Source organism: Petaurus breviceps, unplaced genomic scaffold (assembly GCF_028583685.1).
Source record: "Petaurus breviceps papuanus isolate PSGF00001 unplaced genomic scaffold, PetGlider_PUasm1.0 90903, whole genome shotgun sequence".
In the NCBI taxonomy this organism is placed as follows: domain Eukaryota; kingdom Metazoa; phylum Chordata; class Mammalia; order Diprotodontia; family Petauridae; genus Petaurus; species Petaurus breviceps.
Genome location: NW_027187376.1, coordinates 12818421 through 12839806, shown reverse-complemented (window position 1 = coordinate 12839806; position 21386 = coordinate 12818421). Strand labels below are relative to the sequence as shown.

Here is a 21386-nt window from a genome sequence, read left to right as displayed (position 1 = left end):
TGAAATTTCATCGCTGGTGGTAGTCTGGATGATAATGGGTGTGACATTTAGTTCATGTGAGGCAGTTTCCTTGTCTATGATGATGATTATACAGCTAGCATTTGTATAGTACCTTGAGGTTTACAGAGCACTTTACCAGTAACATCTCACTTTATCCTTACAACCACCCTAGGAAGTAGGTGCTGGTATTATCACCTTTTTAAGAGGAGGAAATAGAGGTGGTCATAAGTTAAGTAACTTCCCAAGGGTCACACAACCAGGAAGAGTCTGAGACTGGTTTTGTCCTCAGGTCTTCTTGATTCTAGTTCTCTTACTATGTACTGTACCATCCAGCTGTCTCTGGTAATCACTATATAGTATCTGCTTCATATAATTTTTAAGAGGTTTGGATGAAGAATGAACATAAAACATGTTGCAAACTTGAAGCACTCTAATAAGTCATTATTAAAACACGTTTTAACATAATAAATATAAGCTGCATATGAACAAAGAGCAAGCCTTGGAATCAGAAGGTCAAGGGTTGATGTCTACTGTCTACTTTTTCTATATACTCACTGACTCTGAAGGAGGCACTTAAACTTGCAATGCCCTAGGCAGTTCTCTAAGCCTGGAAGTTGCAAACAATTGCCCTTCCATTTTGATAGGAGTTTCTTCAGCTCCTGTTGAAGGGGGGCTTAATTTTTCCATAGCAATTAAATCACAAGTGAAGACCAAAAAGTAATCTCCCATAAATAAAGTATTGTTTTTTCTTTTACTTTTCTCCAGGCCGTTTGTATTTGCCATTCTATCTATGAAATTATATCTTCATAGGCCTAGTCATATATATGTATATATATATGTATACTCATTTTTTCCCCAAATATAAAGTGCCACCTTTTTCATTCACCCTTCAAAGTTCCTAAACATGTGAATTCTGTGTTGACATAATTTTTCTCCTTATGTTTCTGATTACTGTTATCATTTAATAACAAGAAAAAACTACTAATGATATTTTGAGCATTATTTACACATATAATAAAGAGACTTTAATATAAACTCATGAATAAAGATACATGAAAAACTTTGTGTCTAGGCCAAAATTCACCCCCATTTCCCTTGTAGCTCTGTAGGTTATATAAAGTTACTGTCTGAAACCAAATAGAAAAAAAGAATCCCGTGTTTGTATGTGTTAATCACAGAATGACAAAGGACTTTTAACATGTGTTTATTTCCACCCTGTCTGCTGATCTACAAGAGAGCAATATTGGACTCATTTGTAATAGAATATTTTTTTACATTAATTAAATGATTAACATTTTATTTGTAAGTTACATATATGACTTAGAGTAAATCTTTTGTTGTAAATTTATTCTGGAAACATTTAACTTCCTTTTGAAAGTAGCTTTGTTTATTACAACCTTTTAAAATAATGTTTAATAATGTAAAAAATTCTTTTTTACGTTTCAACTATTTCTAACATTGGTCTTGGAGATATCATTTTTAAGCTAAGCTGAAAGTTTGGAACTTTGCAAAGTGCTTTATTTTGTTCCTTCAGGGTCTGCTATAGAATCAAATAATAGAAGAAAAAGAAGCAAATATATTTAGTGATTTTTTTAAAAAAACATTACATTTCATAACTGTTTTCTTGTACGTAGTAAAGTATTTCCCAGTTGATGTCACATTTTTATTGTTGAAAGTAATTTTAGTTTTGAAAATGAGTGGTACAGAGGGAAGAGTTTTAAAGTTAGAAAAATTGTTTTTAGTTAGGACCTACTGGTCTTTTCCACTTCTGTTATCCCAGGAAAATCACTTAATCTTGGTAAAATAAGGGTATTAGTGCTTGGCACTTAAGAGCTCAAGAGTTGTGAAGATAGTACAGAATCAGAATTTCCAAGTTGGAAGGAACCTTCTGTTCAAACCATTCCTGAAAAAAGAATTCCCTTTGAATCATCTGATAGGGAGTCATCTATCCTTTGCTTGATGACCTTCAGCAAAGGAGGCCCAAGGTAGCATATTCATTCCACCTTTGTACAGCTCTTATGAAGCTTAAATTAACTTCTTTACAATTTCTACCTATTGTTCCTATTCCTGCCCTTTGGAGCCAAAAAGAACATTTCTGACTACTTTTCCATGTGACAGTCCTTCAAATACTTTTATGTTCCCCTTATTTTCTTCTCCAGCCTAAACATTTCCTGCCCCTTCATCATCCTGTTTGTTCTACATCTTATTGCCACCCTTCCTAACTCTGGAGTCTGAGCTGAACACACTTTTCCAGATGTGCTTTAAGCAGAACAGAATACAAGGGGACAGCAAATACAAGGGGACAGCATTCATTCATTCAGGAAACATTAATGAAGCACTATATGAGTTAGGTGCTATGTGAGAAGCACTGGGCTAAGACTTTGGTCACTGTGCCACTTATGCAGTCTATAATACCATTAGCTTTTTTTTTTTTTTTTGCTTCTGTATCATACTATTGGCTTATTGAACCTGCAAAGCTCACTGAAACACCTAAATTTTGTCACATAAAATGCTACATGATTTTGAGATGCTATTATTAGTGCTAATGTATCTATTGTAACATTTTCTCTATTTTTGTAGGTTTCTATGCCAGCAGCTCATGCAACTTCATCTGCTCCAACGGTGACGTTAGTGCAGCTCCCAAATGGGCAAACTGTTCAAGTCCATGGAGTTATTCAGGCAGCCCAGCCATCAGTTATTCAGTCTCCACAAGTCCAAACTGTTCAGGTATGTATATGAAGGAGTTTTCAGTTTGCATATGTATAAACTGCATGCAGATTTACTGATCTCCTTTTTTAAAAACCAGTGATAATTCAAACATACGTGGTAGTATGGCTTTATCTTGGAGTGCCTACTCCTCCTTGCTGTGATTTTTTTTCCTTGCTTTTTTGACCAATACCTATTATCTTGTCCCTAACATACTTTCCAAGTAATGTAAGATAGAATCAGACTATTTTATTCCCCCAGGCATTTCAGCATTCAGCATGTGGCTTGGTTAAGGTACTGGAGAGATAGCTGTTAAGTTTTAATGGAAACTTTGACTGACTTCAGCCCCTCTTCTAAGGGAAATGTCCCTGCTGGCAGTTAGATGAGGTAGTAGAAAAACAACAAATGAAACCAAAAATGAGAATCTCAGGGACCATGCTCATAGATATCTAATTAGATTATTTAGTATCCTGACAAGATGCTGTTAAAAAAAAAAGTACCATTGAATACCTATCAACTGGGGGAATGGCTAAACAAATTGTGGTATATGATTGTGATAGAATACTGTTGTGCAGTATTGCAGAGAACATGAACAAGATGTGCTCAGAAAAACTTACATGAACCAATGCAAAGTGAAATGAGCAGAACAGGGAGAACATTGTACATAGTAACAGCAATATTGTACAATTATCAGCTGTGAATAACCTAGCTATTCTCAGCAGTTCAATGATTTTAAGACAATTCACCTGGATTTAACGATGAAAAAATGCTTTCTGTCTCCAGAGGAAGAACTGATAGAGTACGCATACAAATCAAAGCATACTTTTTTTTAAACTTTATTTTTCTTTGTGTTTTTTTGTCTTTGTTTTCTTTCACAAAATGACTAATATGGAAATGTGTTTTGCATGACATAACAGGTATAATCTATATCAAATTGAAGGAGGAAGAAAGTTTGCAACTCAGAATTTTTAAAAACAAATGTTAAAGATTGTTTTTACTTGTAATTGGGGGGAAATAAATAATATAAAAGATTCCCCAAAAAAAGTATTAAGAAAACACACAAAAAAAGTTTTTTTTAAGTACTGTTATGGCCTCTAAGACTCAAAACACTTTAGCCCTGCCAAGGGCAGTATTTACTTTAATAGTCGTTGACTTAAGTACAAAAATGAGCAAAAAAAAAAAAAAGAAAACATTGAAAATGATTTTGAAAGATAAGGATCAAGATGAAGAAATTAGAGGTCAAATGCTACTAAGACTATTCTCATTGATATATCGTTAATATTTTCTTTTTGAAACAAAAGCATTAAAAATAGAAAGCATTGAACAACATCACAAAATAAATTTAATTGACTATATTTTAACATACAGGAAAGAACCTAATAATAATTCTTGTAAAGCTATTTCACTTTCATGTAGACAGAAAACAAAGTGGTTAGAGAAAAAGTCAGAATCAATAACAAGTGAATGTGAAGCTACTGGTGCTCAATTACAGAAACCTCCCATCTGATCAGTTTTGTGGTGCTGACTCAAAAAATATGAAAGTGGCTAAGGTAAAGATATTAACTACAATTATCACTATTTCTTTTTTTTTTTTTTTAAGCAATTGGGGTTAAGTAACTTGCTCAAGGTTACACAGCCAGGTGTTTCTGGGTGGGTGATAAGTGTCTGAGCCCGGATTCGATCCCAGGTCATCCCGACTCTGGGGCTGGTGCTCTTACTTGCTGTGCTACCTGGCCGCCCCAATTATCATTATTTCTTAAGGAAGCTTAGCCAATATGAAGTAGTTGCCCAAATGAGGAGACCAAAAGAACCCAGAAACTCACCAAGCCCTTTGTCTTCTGCCTAAGCAGAGATGTAGCAGCTAAGATCAACACTAACTTAGAGTATAAAGTCATTTGCAAAACATTGCCAAGGAGGAGAAAGGAAAATTATAAACAGTATCATCGCATCAAACAGCAAGAAATTGTCAAATAAATTCAAAGACAGTTTTATGTAAATGCTGGCTAAGCTAAATATTTTCAGGGAATGTTTGCATATGAAAGTAGAAGGATGCAAGATGCCTGTCTGAATAAGAGATACAGATTTCCCAGGTCCCACATAATGTACTTCCAATGAAATTTGCACCATACTGAATATTGATTATGAAACTATAGTAAGTAACTTCTTCTACCCTAAAATAACATAGAATATCGGTCAGAAAGAATCCTGTGAGCAAGATAAAATTAGCAAGATCATAAGAAAGAGCTACCAGCAAAGCCAGTCCCCTATGCAGGGGAATAAAATAAACCCTGCTTCCCAACATGATCAGTACCACAGAAAACCTGTGAAACTATGTCCAAAGCATCAAAAGTGAAGAGTCCCCTGAGAAAACTCCAGGTTGGAGACCTTAGCTACTCCAGGGAGTGGTAGCTCAATGAATGGGAAAACCCAAGCATCTAGGGGTTTGGCAGTTCCTACCACTCTTATCCTGCAGGCAACACCATAGAGGGCACTGCAGATTCTGAATCTCAAAGATCATAAGGACCTAACTCTAGAAAGTGGAAGTCAATACAGAAACCCCAGCAGACCCAGAGCACCACCCAAAAGCACTGCACTGTCATAAAGCACCATTTCAAGATCTGAAGCTAAAGAGATGAAAAAAATCAAGAAAATATCTATGATTATTTAAAAAAAAATTACTGTAGAAATAGAGATCTCTCAAAAGGAGTGTTGTAACTACCTAACAACTGCAAGCAATAATTCAGAAGAAAAGATGAGTTTTCTAGAAGGACTATTTGAACACCTAGAAGAAATTAATCAAAGAATTAGAAGGAGAATAAAGAGCTTTGGAGAGAAACTGGTGTTACACAAGTAACCACCTCCCTTAAAACTAGAATAGACCAAACAGAAAACAGTGATTCCGTAGGACAAAAATAAGAACATAATCAAAAGATTAAAGAATAGAAGCAAATGTAAACATATCTGACAAAAGCAACCAACCTGGAAAACAGGTCAGGGAGAGATAATTAGAAGAATCATTTAAGTTCCCAGAAGCCATCTCCTCCCTCCCTTCCCCCACCAAGCCAGCCCTCAACTAAAAACGAAGAGAAATTTTAAAAGGAAAGGGGGAAAAAACAATCTTGTAACAAATAAGCATAATCAATCAAGCAGAATGAATACACACAGTAGCTTTGTCCAAAAAATATATGTCTCTTGTACCTTGAGTATATTGGCAAAAGGGCTGTAGAGAAGAGAATGACGTAAAGCATGACCAAGGATATCTTAAAATCATGGGGATAAATCTTTAAATTATTTGGGAAGGTTTCTGGCACAGCAGATTATTCTCAATGTACAATCTATAGAATGATATAGGCAAGAAATACTCAGAAAGGTGAAAGATGGATTGTGATATATACTGGTAGGAGTATGTAGGCTGATGAGATCTGTTTTGTTCAAGAAAATAAGGGTGATAAATAGTAGTACTAGTGTAGAAAACTTTATAGTGTTAACATATATATAGAAGAGCCTAATAGAGTTGTAGAGAGGAAGAGAGCAGGTAAAGTTGTTTTCTTATTACATTACAGTATCATTTATTACCAGTATGTGTAAGCAACATATCCTTTAGGGAAGATTTATGAAAATCTTTGGTCAGGCATTGCACTGGATAAAAGAGCATGTATCATTTGTGATCTTGCACTTATAGAGGGAAGTACTAATCCAGTGAGATGTCATATCTGTTGAAATAATTATAACTTACCACTTGAAGAAAGACAGATAACACATTCCACTGTATAAAATGCACGTAACTTCTAGGCTTAATGGACATTTAACATGTCATTGATTTTATTATCCATATATAAGATGAACCAAAATTTTGTTTTTAAATGAAGCACATTGGAATACTTACAAAGCCATAAATTGAATTTAAAGAGCCTTTTGGGATGGACATGAATTAAGTAAAGCATTGGGGATAGCAAAAAGTAGTTGTAAGCAAAAATTTGGTTGAGGCTGTTGTGGGACCCCTTGGATACCTTGAGAGACTATTTGAAAATCATAAAGTGAAACTGCTCAGATAGCATAGAACCAGAGTGCAAAACAGAATTGTAAGAACCCACTAGCCACCACCTGAAAGAGGTCCCAAAATGAAAACTCCTAAGAATATTATAACCAACTTCCAGAACTCTCAGGTCAAGAAGAAAATGGTGCAAGCAACTAGAAAAAAAGAATTCAAATACAATGGACCCATCGAGAGGATTAGTATCCACCATAATAAAGGAACAGAGGGATTTGGAATATGATATTTCAGAAAGCAAAAGAGCTAGGGTTTCAACCAAATATAACTACCCAGCAAAACTGAATATAATCCTATAGGGGGGTGCAAATGTATATTTAATGAAATAGAGAACTTTCAAGCATTCCTGATGAAAAGAGCAGAGCTAAATAGGAAATTTGGAATTCAAACGTAAGACTCAAGAAGAAGCTTAAAAAGGTAGCCTTGAATGAAAAATTATGAAGAAAGTTATTAAAGTGTTTACATTTCTATTTTGAAGGGTAATGCATGTAACTCTTTAAAACTTTATTGTTAGGACAGATAGAAAGAGACAGAAGGAATGAGTCTTATGTTGAGATGATCTAAAAAGAAGTGAGGAAAAATGGATGTATTGGGAGGAGGGGGAAGGGAGAGGAAGAATGGGGAAATTTTTTTCACATAAAAGGTACACGAGAGTTTTTACAGTGGAGGAGGAAATGAGGTGAAGCAGGCAGCACTTGAACCTCACTCTAATCTAAAGAAACTATGGGTTATAGATATTTATCTTACCCAATAGAGAAGTAGAAGGAGCTAAAGGGAGGAGGAGGGAGTGCAAGGGGTGGGTAAATTAAGGGAGTCAGTGATCAAAAGCTAAAACAGATTTTTTTTCTAAGTAGAGGGCAGGGTTAAAAAAAAAAACAACAGGATAGAGGAAAATGCACAGTTAGCAATCATAACTGAATTTGAATGGAATTGACTCACCCATAAAAGCCAAGAAAATAGCAGAATGAGTTAGAAAACCAAGATCCATTAATATATATTGTTTACTAAAGATAAACTTGAAACAGAAAAAAAAAAACATACACACAGGGGACTGGACCAGAATCTAATATGTTTCAGCTAAAGTTAAAAGGGGGGGGGGGGGAGTAGTATCATGATCTCAGACAAAGCAAAAACAAAACTAGACCTACTTAGAAAAGAATGGGAGAAGTTACATTTTGTTAAAATGTACCATAGACAAGTAATAGACTAAACATATATGCAACAAATGACATAGCATTCACATTCTTGAAGGAAACATTAAATGAATTATAGGAGGAAATAGATAGTAAAACTGTACTGGTGAGGGACCCTAACTTACCTGTCTCAAACTTAGACACTCCAACCATAAAATAAATAAGAAAGAAAACAAGAAGATAAATAGATTTTTCGAAAAGTTAGATGTGATACAACTCTGGGAAAAAACTAGTGGGAATAGAAAGGAGTATACCTTTTTTTTTCAGCTGTACATGTTACCCTCACAAAAATTGAGCATGTATTAGCATATAAAAACCTCACAAACAAATGCAGAAATATTAGATACACCTTTTGGGGGCCATAATGCTATAAAAATTGCATTCAATAAAGAATAAGCATAGACTAAAATTAATTGGAGAGTAAATAATCATAAAGAATGAGTGGGTCAGAACAAATCATAGAAACAGTAATTTCATTAAAGATAATGACAACAATGAGACAATATAACAAAATTTGTTGTGGGATAGAGCCAAAACAGTATGAAAGGAAAATTTTATATCTCTAAATACTTGTATCAATAAGAGAAAGTAGATCAGTGAATTAGGTGTGTGACTTGAAAAACCAGCCCATCTAAACCCCAGAACAGACATCTTGGAAATCAAAGGAAAGATTAATGAAATTGAAAGTTTAAAAAAATTTTTTGAACTAATAAAACTAGGAGCTGGTTTTATGGGAGGTAAAAAGATAATAAAATAAGCCATTAGTTAACTTTATTTTTAAAAATAAGAAAACCAAATTACCAGTATCAAAAATGAAAAGGTTGATTTTACCACCAATGAAGATGAGATTAAAACAAGTATAAGGAATTATTTTACCTACTTAAATGCCAGTTAAGCTCACAATCTAATTGAAATGGATGGATATTTATAAAAATATTAATTGCCCAGATTAACAGAAGAGGAAATAGAATAACTAAATTAACTCTTAGAAAAATAGATTGAGCAACCATCAGTGAGTTCCCTAAGAAAAGATCTCCAGGACCAGGATTTACAAGTGAATTCTTCCAAACATTTAAGTGATCCCAATGCTATATAAAGTATTTGAAGCAATAGGTAAAGAAATTTCTACCAAATTCTGTTTGTGATACAAATATGGTTTTGATAGCTAAACCAGGGAGAGCAAAAACAGAAAACTATAACCCAGTTTGCCTAATGAATATAATGAACATCAATATAAATAAATAAAACATTAAAATTTGGAAATATTAACTATAAGTATTAAATAAAATATTAGCAAAGAGATTGCAGCAATATATCCCAAAGATCATATACTATGGCCAGGTGGTATTTATATCAGGAATGTAGGCCTGATTGACTATTAGGACAACATTAAGCATAATTGATCAATATCAGTAACAAAAATCATGATTGTATTAATAGATGAGAAAAAGCTTTTGACAAAATACCACACCCATTCCTATTAAAAAAAAAACACTAGAAAGCATAGTAATGAATGGAGATTTTCTTAAAGTTATAAGTACCCTATATCTATAACCATTATCAATAATGGAGATAAAGTAAAAAGCCTTTCCAGTTAAATCAGGGTGAAACAAGGATGGTCCATTATTACTGAATATTATATTAGAAATGCTACCACAATAAGACAAGAAAAAGAAATTGAGAGAATAAAAATAGAACAATGAGGAAATAAAACTCTTTGCAGATGATATGATAAGAATCCTAGGAGAATTGGAGAATCTTTAAGAGAACTTTTAGAAAATTCAGCTAAATTAGCTTAAGTAATTAATCGCCTAAGTGAAATTACAGGATATAAAATAAACCCGTTCCTCTATTTCTGTGTATTGCCAACAATGTCCAGCAGCAAGAGATAAATTACATTTGATATAACTACACACTGTATAAAATACTTGGGAATCTACCTGCCAAGAGACAGAAACTCTATGAACACAATTACAAAACATTTCACACAAATAAAGATGATAAAAATAATTGGAGAAATATTACTTGCTCATGAATAGGTAGAACCAACATAATAAAAATGACACTACCCTAAATTATTTACTTAATCAGTACCATCCCAATCAGACTACCAAAGAATTATTTTATGGAGCTAGAAAAAGTAATTTTTAAAAATTTCATCTGGAGAAAGAAAAGTTTAGGAATATCAAGGGTATCATTAAAAAAAAGGTAGCCTAGCAATATCAGATCTCAAACTATACTACAAAATAGTAATTATCAAAACAGTCTAGAACTGGATAAGAAATAGGATGGTTGAACAATAATGTAATAAATCAAGTGTACAACATATAAAAGTAGATGATCACAGTAGTCTAGTGTTTGACAAATCCACAGATCCAAACTATTGGCCTGAGAACTCAGTGTCTGACAAGAAATGCTGGGAAAACTAGAAACCAGTTTGGTAGAAACTAGCCATAGACTAACATTTCATACTACATACTAAGATAAGCTCAAAATGGGTTCATCATGTAGACATAAAAGGGGATATCAGTAAGCAAATTAGGGAACTTGGGGGGAAATTACCCAGCAGACCTATGGATAAAAGAAAGAGTTCATAACTAAGAGATAGAGAGCGTCATGGGAGATAAAATGGGTGATTTTGATTACATGAGGTTTTTGTACAAACAAAACCAAATGCAGCCAAAATTAGGAGGAGAGCAAGAAACTAGGAGAGAGATGTGGAATTTATAGTATTTACAGAGGTCTTATTTCACAAACATAGGGAACTGAGTCAGATTTACAAAATAAGTCATTCCCCAATTGATAAATAATCAAAGCATAGGAAGGTGGCAGTTTTCAGAAGAAATCATCAAAGTTATAAGTAGTCATATTAAAAATACTCTGAAGCTTTATTGATTAGAGAAATTCAAATTAAAACTACTTTGATGTACCATCTCACATCTGTCAGAATGATTAATATGATAAAAGGAAAATGATAAATGCTATGGTTGATGTGGAAAAGTAAATACAGTAATGTATCATGTTGATGAAGCTTTGAATAGGTCCAGCTGTTCTAGAGAACAATTGAGAACTATACCCAACAGACTATAACTGTGAACACCCTTTGACCCATCAGTACTAGATCTATACCCCCAAAGAAGGATAAAAAAGACCCATTTGTACAAAAATATTTATAGCAGCACTTTTTGAGGGGATGTCCATCAATTGGGGAATGGTAGAATAAGTTGTGGTGGAATATTATTGTGATGTGAAATAATGGAGATGGTTTTGGAAAAAAAACGAGGAAGACCCATATAACTTGATGGAAAGAGAAATGAACAGATCTAAGAAAACATTGTACAAAGTAACAGCAATATTATAACAATAAACAATAGTAAAAGACTCAGCTACTCTGATCAGTTCATTAATCCACAATTCCAAAAGACTCCTGATGAAAAAATGCTACCCACCTCCACAAAGGTGGATATGGACTTTTGAGTGCAACTGGAAGCATATTTTTATTTTGCTTCCCACCCTCACAAAAATGGCTGATATGGAAATGTTTTGCATGATTTCATATTTGTAGTAGTTATCATTATTTCTTGCCTTCCAATGGGGGGCGTGTGGAGGGGGATGGGTGGAAGGAGAAAATTTAGAAATAAAAAAATAATGGAGGGTTTTTGTTTTATTTTTTAAAAAAATTAAATGAAAGAAAACATGATGACAAACATTTGTAATCTCTGTTAGGGAGACCGAGTCTGGTGGAACTCATCTGTATTCAAATATCTAAAGAATTTCAAAGGAGGCCCAACCAAATGTCAATTTTTTTTTTTTTCATTTTTCAAATGCTTTATTAACTTCTGGTTTACATCATTAATTTCTGCTAGATTTTTAGTTGCAAATTTTCTCCCCGTTTTTCCTGTACCCACCACCCCAAAATAGCAATCCCACAGGATATCTCCTCCTCCAATCTGGTCTCTCCCATATCTTCTCCCATACCCCCTTCAACTTTCCAGTAGGGCATGGTGGATCTCTATGCCCCAGTGCCTGTATCTTATTTCCCAATTACATGTAAAATAGTATTAATAATAGTGTGTGTGTATATATATAATTTTTAACATTTGATTTTAAAACTTTGAATTCCAGATTCATTCCCTTCCTCTTTTGTCACCCACCCTTACTGGGAAGATAAGCAGTTCAATATAGGTTGTACATATTAGTTAATGCAAAACATTAACATAGAAGATACATTGTAAAAGACTGACTATATTTCCCTCCCTACTATTCCACCTCCCACTTGTTCTATTCTCTACTTTGATCCCGTCCTTTTTCAAAAGTGAGTGCTTCCAACTTCCCTTCCAACCTCCCCCCCAGCCTGCCCTCCCTTCCATCATCCCTCTTCTCATCCCCTTCCCCCCTATCCTCCTGTAGGGTGAGATACCCCATTTAGTGTGTTATTTCATTCCCTCCCTGAGCCAAATTCAATGAGAATAAGGTTGACCCCTTCCCTTTTGCTTCCTGTTCTTCCCCTCCATTGTAACCATTTTCCCTTGCCTCTTCTATATGAGATAGCTTACTTCATTCTGTGTCTCTCCATCTCCTCTCATTATATTCCTCTCTCACCTCTTAATTTCACCTTTTAAGTATCATCTCTTCCTGTTAAATTGGTCCTGTGCCCTCTGTCTATGTATACCTCTAAGCATATATACACACATTTACATATGTATTCATATGCCCGTTTACCCTCCGATATAGACATATATATATATATATTTCTATTCCCTTCAACTATTTCCATACTGAGAAAAGTTTCATCAGTTACAATTATCATTTTTCCATGTAGGAATGTTAATAGTTCAACTTTGATAAGTGGCTTATGATTTCTTTTCCCTGTTTACCTTCTCAAGCTTCTCTTGCTTCTTGTATCTGAATGTCAAATTTTCTATTCAATTCTGTTTTTTTTTTTCAGCAAGAATGCTTGAAAGTCCTCTATTCCACTAAATGACCATATTTTCTCCTGAAACATAATACTCAGTTTTGCTGGGTAGGTGATTTTTGGTTTTAATCCCATCTCCTTTGCCCTCCAGAATACCATCTTCCAGGCCCTTTGATCCCTTAGTGTAGAAGCTGCCAGATCCTACGTTCTCCTGATTTTGTTTCCACAATATTCAAATTGTTTCTTCCTGGCTGCTCGTAATATTCTCTCCTTGATCTGGGAATTTTGGAACCTGGCTATTATATTCCTACGAGTTTTCTTTTTGGGATATTTTTCAGGAGGTGATTGGTGGATTCTTTCAACCTCTGTTTTGCCTTCTGGTTCTAAAATATCAGGGCAATTTTCCTTGAGAATTTCTTGGAGGATGATTTCTAGGTTCATTCTTTGATCGTGACTTTCAAGTAGTCCAATAATTTTTAAATTATCTCTCCTGGATCTATTTTCCAGGTCAGTGGTTTTTCCCATGAGATATTTCACATTGCCTTCCATTCTTTCATTTGTTTGGATCTGTTTAACATCATCTTGATTTCTCATAAAATCACTGGCTTCCCTTTACTCCTTCCTAAATCTGAGGGAATGGTTCTCCTCAGCTTTTGATATTCTTTTTCCATCTGGCAAATTTGGCTTTTTAAGGCATTCTTCTCCTTATTGCCTTTTTTGAGCCTCTTTTGCCAATTGAGTTAGTCTGTTTTTTAAGGTATTATTTTCCTCAGTCTGGCTGTTGACTCTCATTTTGTAATTTTCTTGCATTGTTCTCATTTCTCTTCCCAATTTTTCCTCCACTTCTCATATCTGCTTCTTAAGGTCCTCTATGGCATGTAACCAGCTTGTATTTTCCTTTGAAGCTTTTGGTGCAGGAGTTCTGACTTCACTGTCTTCCTCCTGTTCCATGCTTTGATCCTTTTTGTCCCCAAAATAAGAATCTAATGTAGGAATCTTCTGTTTGCTTTGTTTCCTTTGCCTGATCATGTTGCCCCTCAGTCACTTGACTTTTGGGCTTTTTGCCACAGTAGGACTCTGCCACCAGACAGGGGAGCTTTTGTCCCAAACGCTGGGGTTTTCTCAGCTGCCAAAGGTATTAGTTGGGTTCCTTCTCTGAAGCCTCCACACGGTCTGGTGAGCTGGTCACACACCAGAGGACTTCCATCCTAGACTGCAATCCAGATCCAAGCAGGTTAAAGCAAGAGGGATTACCCCTCAGACTGGTCACTTGGTCCCCCTACACTCTGCAGGCCAGGAGCTGAAGCTGCCACATGGCACTGGCTGTGCCTGACGGCTCAGTGGCTTCTTGCCCTGGGGGCAAAAGCCAATGCACTCCCACCTACTGGGTCCCAAAGTCCACACTGCACTGACCACTCATTTTGTCCTTAGCATCTATGTGTTGATAATTCTGGATCACCACAGGTGCTAGTGATCTGGAGTCCCTCCAGCCAGTAGCTGGTCAGGCCCGCCTTGGGGCTAAAACCTTCCAGTCTGGGCTCCCAGAGAGCTGCACTGGCCTATTCCTGCCAGCCTGCTGGGCTCTCCTCAGCAGGAGGTTTGCTTCTCTGTGTCATTTTGTCGGCTCTGCAGCTCCAAAGTTTGTTCAGAGTTCCCTTTTTACATGGTTTGGGGAAGGTGGAAGCCAGAGCTGCTTCTAACCAAATGTCAGCTTTTACTCTTCTGTAATACAACTGCAGTTTGACTTTAGAAAGTTTTTTTTTTTAATTCCAGGTTTTGTTTCTTCTTTTTTTTCCTTTTTGTAGGGCAATTGGAGTTAAATGACTTGCCCAAGGTCACATGGCTAGTTTCTATTTTAAGGGTCTGAGGCTGCATTTGAACTCAGGTCCTCCTGACTCCAGGGCTGGTGCTCTATTCACTGCGCCACCCGGCCACCCTGACTTTAGAACATTTTAAAGTTTACTTTAAAGCAAATTTCTGTAAAGAAATCAAAATTAGGGGCAGCTAGGTGGCACACTGAGTAGAGCACCAGCCCTGGAGTCAGGAAGACCTGAATTCACATCCAGCCTCAGACACTTAACACTTACTAGCCATGTGACCTTGGGCAAGTCACTTAATACTAATTGCCCTGCCCTCCCTCTTCCAAAAAGCAAAAAAAAGAAAAATCAAAATTAAACTTATGTACCACATCTGTTGGGTGGAACCTCCACTATATCTTTGACTTGATTTGATCAGACTTTGGAGTGATAATGCATGATTTAATGCCAAGGTCAGCCAGGAAATAACTTTCCCTCCCCAAGAACTTCCCAAGAAGTATTGAAGACATCAGTGGATAGTTTAGCATTTCAAAGGTCAGGTTTTTTGTTTTGTTTTTAAAAAACAAAGATATCAAACTATTGACCACTTCCAATATTTACAATTAAGTATATACAGTTGTATAACATTCCAGTGACTATGAAGACCTTCTTGCATGATTCCTGTGGGGCTAAGTGACCCAAATACTAAAAAGACTAGTCCTACATGTTTAAGGGATAATTTGGGATAAAGAAGCAAAAAAAAAAGGCATGATAATAGTATTGAAAACTACAAAATCTAGGTGAGTGTACTTGACCGTTTATGCCCATGCTCATAAAGAGTTCTAGTATGTGGGGATGCTATTACATGCTGAAGAAGGGACTTTTTGAGTCCCCTCTTAATGAGACACCTCTGCTTTCCAAAGGACAGTCTTCTTGTCTTTGGAAATCAAGGCCAAAAATGGTTCTATTTTTAACTTTACCTAAACATTCAAATAAATAAATTCTGGCAGCATTTAGCCCATGATTCTGACCTAAAATTAAGCACTTTCAAAGAAGGGCAATGTAAATAAGCAAGATCTTGGACAACTCCAGGCAACAGTCTAATGTAGTAAGGTTGCTTTACCTCACCTCAGTCTTGGAGCCTGCTGAACATCTTCCCTCCTCCCGTTCCTGTAACTGCCCTCTTTACCTGCATCTCCATTTACCCACCCTTGCCAACTTTCCCTCATTCACATATAACATGAAATTGAAGTGTACTCATAAGTACTTGACATATTGAAGTACAACCTTCAGTATTCTTCAAATCAGGCAGGACTAGCCAAGCCAAAGTTCCAACATTGCCATTTACTTCATGCTGCCTGTTTAAATACGGAAACAAACCTTATCCTCTCAAAACCTCATTTTCCTGTTTTGTAAAATGGAGAAAATCCCTGATATACCAGCCTCAGAAAGACATTAAATAGATTGATAGTGCATGTGGAAGCTGTTTTTCAACTGTTACATAAAATTTAAGACTCACTGGCTTCCAGTCCTGCCTCTGATAATTCCTTTGTGACCTTTGTTCCTGGACCTAAGTTTCCTCATCTCTGAAATAAAAGAATGGTACTAAATAGCTCTTACAGTCCCTCTAGCTTTAGACCTAGATCCTAGTATGTGTCCTTTTCTACTGAAGCCCTACTCTAATAAATCATCTTGTGAAGATAATTAGGATTTTAGATAATACATCATTATAGCTTAAGTTTTGCCAGGCTGAAAAGGTTTGGCATATATGCTCAGTGATAGTCTGTTCCTGCTGTTCAAGGACAAGCTTAGTAAGTTTGGAGAGGCTTTCTCCATACTGGCTGCTGAGTGATGATTTTTTTTTTTGGCCTCTACAGTTTTCAAAGAACATTTTACAAAAGAGTTATGATCTGCATTGGTGGAGGGGGTGCCTCGATTACCAAAAAAAAAAAAAAGATTCTTGGAAGTATTGGAGTTGCAATGTTTGTCAAAGATTGAGTTTACTTGCTAGACTGATTTCCAGAGCATAACATGCCTATTCCTGCTTTCAGAAGCAGCTGTCAATGTCCATCAGTACATGGTACAATTCTTATTACAAACAAGAAAGTTTACATAATTAAGTAGGCTTATTACAATTAGGTATAGAGATAGGCTTTCTTTTATTCTATTTATTGATTAGTTTCATTTAAATGAAAATTAATGCATAGATTTTTAAAAGCATTTATTAAACTTCGTGCCCAGAACTCTGCCAAGAGCTGAGGATACAAATACAAAAACAAGCATGCCTTCAAGAAGATTACATTCTGATAAAGGGAGATGAGAAGTATTGGCCAGAGATAGGTATTTTATTTTGAAAAGTTCCAGGCATTATGAATGGAACTGTAGGAGAGTAGATTGACACACTCTTTCCAGTAGCAATGGCAGAATTAATTTTATTATGGTTCAAGAACAGACATCTAGGTTGGAGTTGAAGAGTATGGTCATCCATATACATAGTAACGGGAAAGAAGAGCTCTGGAAGTCAAATGCAGCATGACTGTACCCTGATTGGGTAGAGCTGGCTTCTTGACATACTCACCAGCCAGAACAGTGGCAGTCTCTCCTCCCCTCAACCCCATGGGAGTTTTGCAATATGGTCTTGGTTTCCAGAAAGTAAAATATAAACAGATAGAAGGAAAATTGATCCATTCGTAGAATTCATAGAATTTAGAGCTAAAAGATATCATAGCTTCCAGAGCCTTTCATTTTACAGATGAGGAAACTGAAGCACCCAAAGTTAAATGACTTGTCTACTCGAGATTAACTTCCTTCAGTACTTTTTTTTGTTGAGCATGAAGGTTGAATTTAGGTATATCCTAACATTGACAAACTGTTATAGATCTAGAATATTTGCCCTCTACATGGTAAGGGACTGAGACAAAAGGAATCAGTGTTTATCTTTTTCGTGAAACCCTTTATTCCATCTGAAACATGTTGGTCATGTTCTTGACTTCCACTTATATGTAAAATAACTATGTGAACAGAACTCAATTGAAGTGGCACAATTTTGTTTCTTTTTAGATTTCTACTATTGCAGAGAGTGAAGATTCACAGGAATCAGTAGACAGTGTCACAGATTCTCAAAAAAGAAGAGAAATTCTTTCAAGGCGGCCCTCCTACAGGTACAGAAATTCAAACAAGTAGTTATTAAATCTCTACTATGTATAAGGCCCTGTGTTTAGAGACTGGTGTTCTGAAATTATATACAACCTCAGCTCTTGGGGAGTTTATGTTCTCCTGGAAATAATGGACACCATCTTTAGAATTAAAGTGTTAGGAATAAAGACTGAGTTCAGTTAGTAGCACACTAGTCCCAGGCTCTTTTTACCATATTACCTTATTATATAAATACTCCTTATGGCCCTTAGCAGCCTTTGTTCTCTGAAGATCCCCCCTTGCTCAAACCATAACAAAAGGAAAATTCCACAAATTCCCTTGCCAAAATTGACAGTGGTAATAATCTTTCTACTTTTTTGTTTTTGTACTCTTGTTATATCTGGACCAGTGTCTTCAGCCTGAAAAAACTCCAGTGGGGAAATTTTCTCTACCATTGTTGATCAACGCCATTTGTTCAACTTAGAATCTTAGGGAGTTGTCCAGGTCACTAAGAGGTTAAGTGACTTGCCTGTTGTCACACAGCTGTTATGTGTCAGTGGCAGAACTTGAATTCAGGCCTTCCTGACTCCAAAACCAGCTCTGTCCCCTATGCCACACTGCTTGTCATTACCCTATCTATCTAACATTATTGGTCATCTCATTATTGTGTGTTTCTCTGTGCTCTATTAAGGAACTGGAGAATAACTCTTGAAATCTTATTTGTAGTCTTTTTTTTAATTTGCCTAAAGACAAATTAGTTCAGTTGATGTCTTTAGAGCCAAATTCATTTTGCTAAGTATATATTTATAAACCAATGTTGACGCCTTCAGGAATTTTGCTCAACTGAATTCACTCTCTACTTGAACTGGGTATATTTTTACCAGTTTATAGGCAGTCTCATTTTTGGTTTCCTGTCAGATATATCCACTTAGCATTATAACTTAAATTTTTACACATCTCTTAAGGCCAGGATATACTACATTTTTTAACATGAAGCAAATTAAAACAGTCAATAAGAGCAAGCCATACATAGTTTTTCTCTCTAGCAGTAATGTTTACTTTAAACTACAAATTCTTTACCATCCCATCCTCTCCTTAATTTCTTCAAATCTGGTTTTTATTCCTACTTTGAACAAAGCTTCTTTTTCAGAAATCGTATTGTCAAATCTAATGGCTGTTTCTGAGACTATCCTCTTCTCAGGTTGTTAGCTACCAGTTTTTTTTAGAACTTTTTCCCAAAGTTAAAGGGCCTGAGTTAAATCTCAGCTCTTTTCCTATTCTGACTCTGGGCCTCAGTTTCTTAGTCTTTAAAAAGGTTCAGGATTACATATACTCAAGGAAGCTAGGTGGCACAATGGATAGAGTATGGAGCCTGGAGTCAGGAAGACTCATCTTTCTGAGTTCATATCCAGCCTCACACACGTACTAGCTATGTGACCCTGGGCAAGTCACTTAAACTTAAATCTCTGCTTCATTTTCCTTATAAATTGAGCTGGAAGTTTTTACCAAGAAAACTCCAAATGGGGTAAAGAAGAATCAAACACAGCTGAAAAGCGACTTAACAAATATGTATTCAGTAACTTCATACATCCCTTTCACCCCTGTAGCGCCAGTGCAATATTCACAGCACCAGTGGCAACTATAAATATGCCAGCATAGTTCTGAATCACAAAATATGGCAGATTTCTCCATATATAAAATAGAAGCAAAACATTTATTCAGACACCAGAAAGCCAGATCCCAGCACCAGAAAGTTAAATCCATCATATCAAGAAGTTACTACACCATAACACAGCAGGGACCACACCATACTTTAGCCTTCCCACAAACAAACAAATCCGAGCCCACCTGTCTCCTTGCCTGCGTCCTCTCTCTTCCACCATGCTAACTTGTTCTGACTCCCAGCTTCCTCTGGGCTCTGCTTCACCCTTCAGCAAACTCCTCCCACTACAGGCTCCATGTGATTACATTTGGCCTATTAAGGGGCAGGGAAGATCTTCAAATTACCATTACCATCCCTAAATCTGTCATCCTGCCTGAATTCCATGATACTATACTAAACTCATTCTCTTACCTTTCCAGTTGCTTTTTCTTTTCTTTTTTTGGGGGGAGGGTTCCTTTGTGGAGGTGGAAGGCAGGGCAATCAGGGTTAAGTGACTTGCCCAAGGTCACAGAGCTAATAGTGTTAAGTGTCTGAGACCAGATTTGAACTCAGGTCCTCCTGACTCCAGGGCCGGTGCTTTATTCACTATACCACCTAGTTGCCCCTCCAGTTGCTTTTTTTTTCTTTTTTTTTTTTTACTTAAAAAAATGCTTTATTAACTTCTGATTTACATCATTCTTTTCTGCCAGATTTTGAGTTACAAATTTTCTCCCCGTTTTTCCCCTACCCACCGCCCCAAAATAGCAGTCCCACAGGATATCCCCTCCTCCAATATGCTCTCTCCCATATTTTCTACCATACATCTTTCAACTTCTCCAGTGGATATCTATGCGCCAGTGCCTGTATATCTTATTTCCCAATTACATGTAAGATGGTATTAATAATAGTGTGTGTATATACACACACACACACACACACACACACACCACACAAACATATATATGTACATATATATATTTGAATATTTGATTTTAAAACTTTCAATTCCAGATTCATTCCCTTCCTTCCCCATCACCCACCCCCACTGGGAAGACAAGCAGTTCAGTATAGGTTGTACATGTGTGGCTAATGCAAAACAACAACATAGTAGATATATTGTAAAAGACTGACTACACTTCCCTCCCTCCCATTCCACCTCCCACCTGCTCCACTCTCCACCCTCATCCCACCTCCCACCCGCTCCACTCTCCACCCTGATCCATTCCTTTTCAAAGTGGGTGCTTCCAACTTCCCTCTCCCCCAGCCTACCCTCTTTTCCATCATTCCCCTTCTCATCCCCTTCCCCCCCATTCTCCTGGAGGGTGAGATACTCTATTTAGTGTGTATTTCACTCCCTCCTCAAGCCAGATTCAATGGGAATAAGGTTGACCCATTCCCTTTTGCCTTCCTATTCTTCCCCTCCATTGTAACCATTTTCCCTTGCCTCTTCTGTATGAGATAGTTTACCCCAAACTGTCTCTCCCCATCTCCTCTCAGTATATTCCTCTCACCTCTTAATTTCACCTTTTTAAGTATCGTCCCTTCCTGTTAAATTGGTCCTGTGCCCTCTATCTGTGTATACCTGTAAACATATATACACACACATACACATATGTATTCATATGCCCATATACCCTCATATATAGATATATGTATATTTCTAATCCCTCCAACTAATGAGAAAAGTTTCATAAGTTACAATTATTGTTTTTCCATGTAGGAATGTTAATAGTTCAACTTTGATAAGTTCCTTATGATTTCTTTTCCCTGTTTACCTTCTCATGCTTCTCTTGCTTCTTGTATCTGAATGTCACATTTTCTATTCAACTCTGGTTTTTTCAGCAAGAATGCTTGAAAGTCCTCTATTCCACTGAATGACCATATTTTCCCCTGAAACATGATAGTCAGTTTTGCTGGGTAGGTGACTCTTGGTTTTAATCCCAGATCC

At 36.3% G+C, this 21386-nt stretch overlaps 2 protein-coding genes across 2 annotated transcripts in view; one reads left to right on the top strand and one right to left on the bottom strand.

Annotated features, from left to right (window-relative positions):
• The window catches only part of METTL21A (methyltransferase 21A, HSPA lysine), a 104246-nt gene that overhangs the window by 31030 nt on the left and 51830 nt on the right, over positions 1–21386 (bottom strand). The window lies entirely within an intron of this gene.
• CREB1 (cAMP responsive element binding protein 1) overlaps positions 1–21386 on the top strand; it is an 86030-nt gene that overhangs the window by 31773 nt on the left and 32871 nt on the right. The window contains exons 3-4 of the mRNA XM_069075265.1: positions 2581–2727; positions 17722–17822. Coding sequence (XP_068931366.1) covers positions 2581–2727; positions 17722–17822 — 248 coding nt within the window. The remainder of the gene's footprint in view (positions 1–2580; positions 2728–17721; positions 17823–21386) is intronic.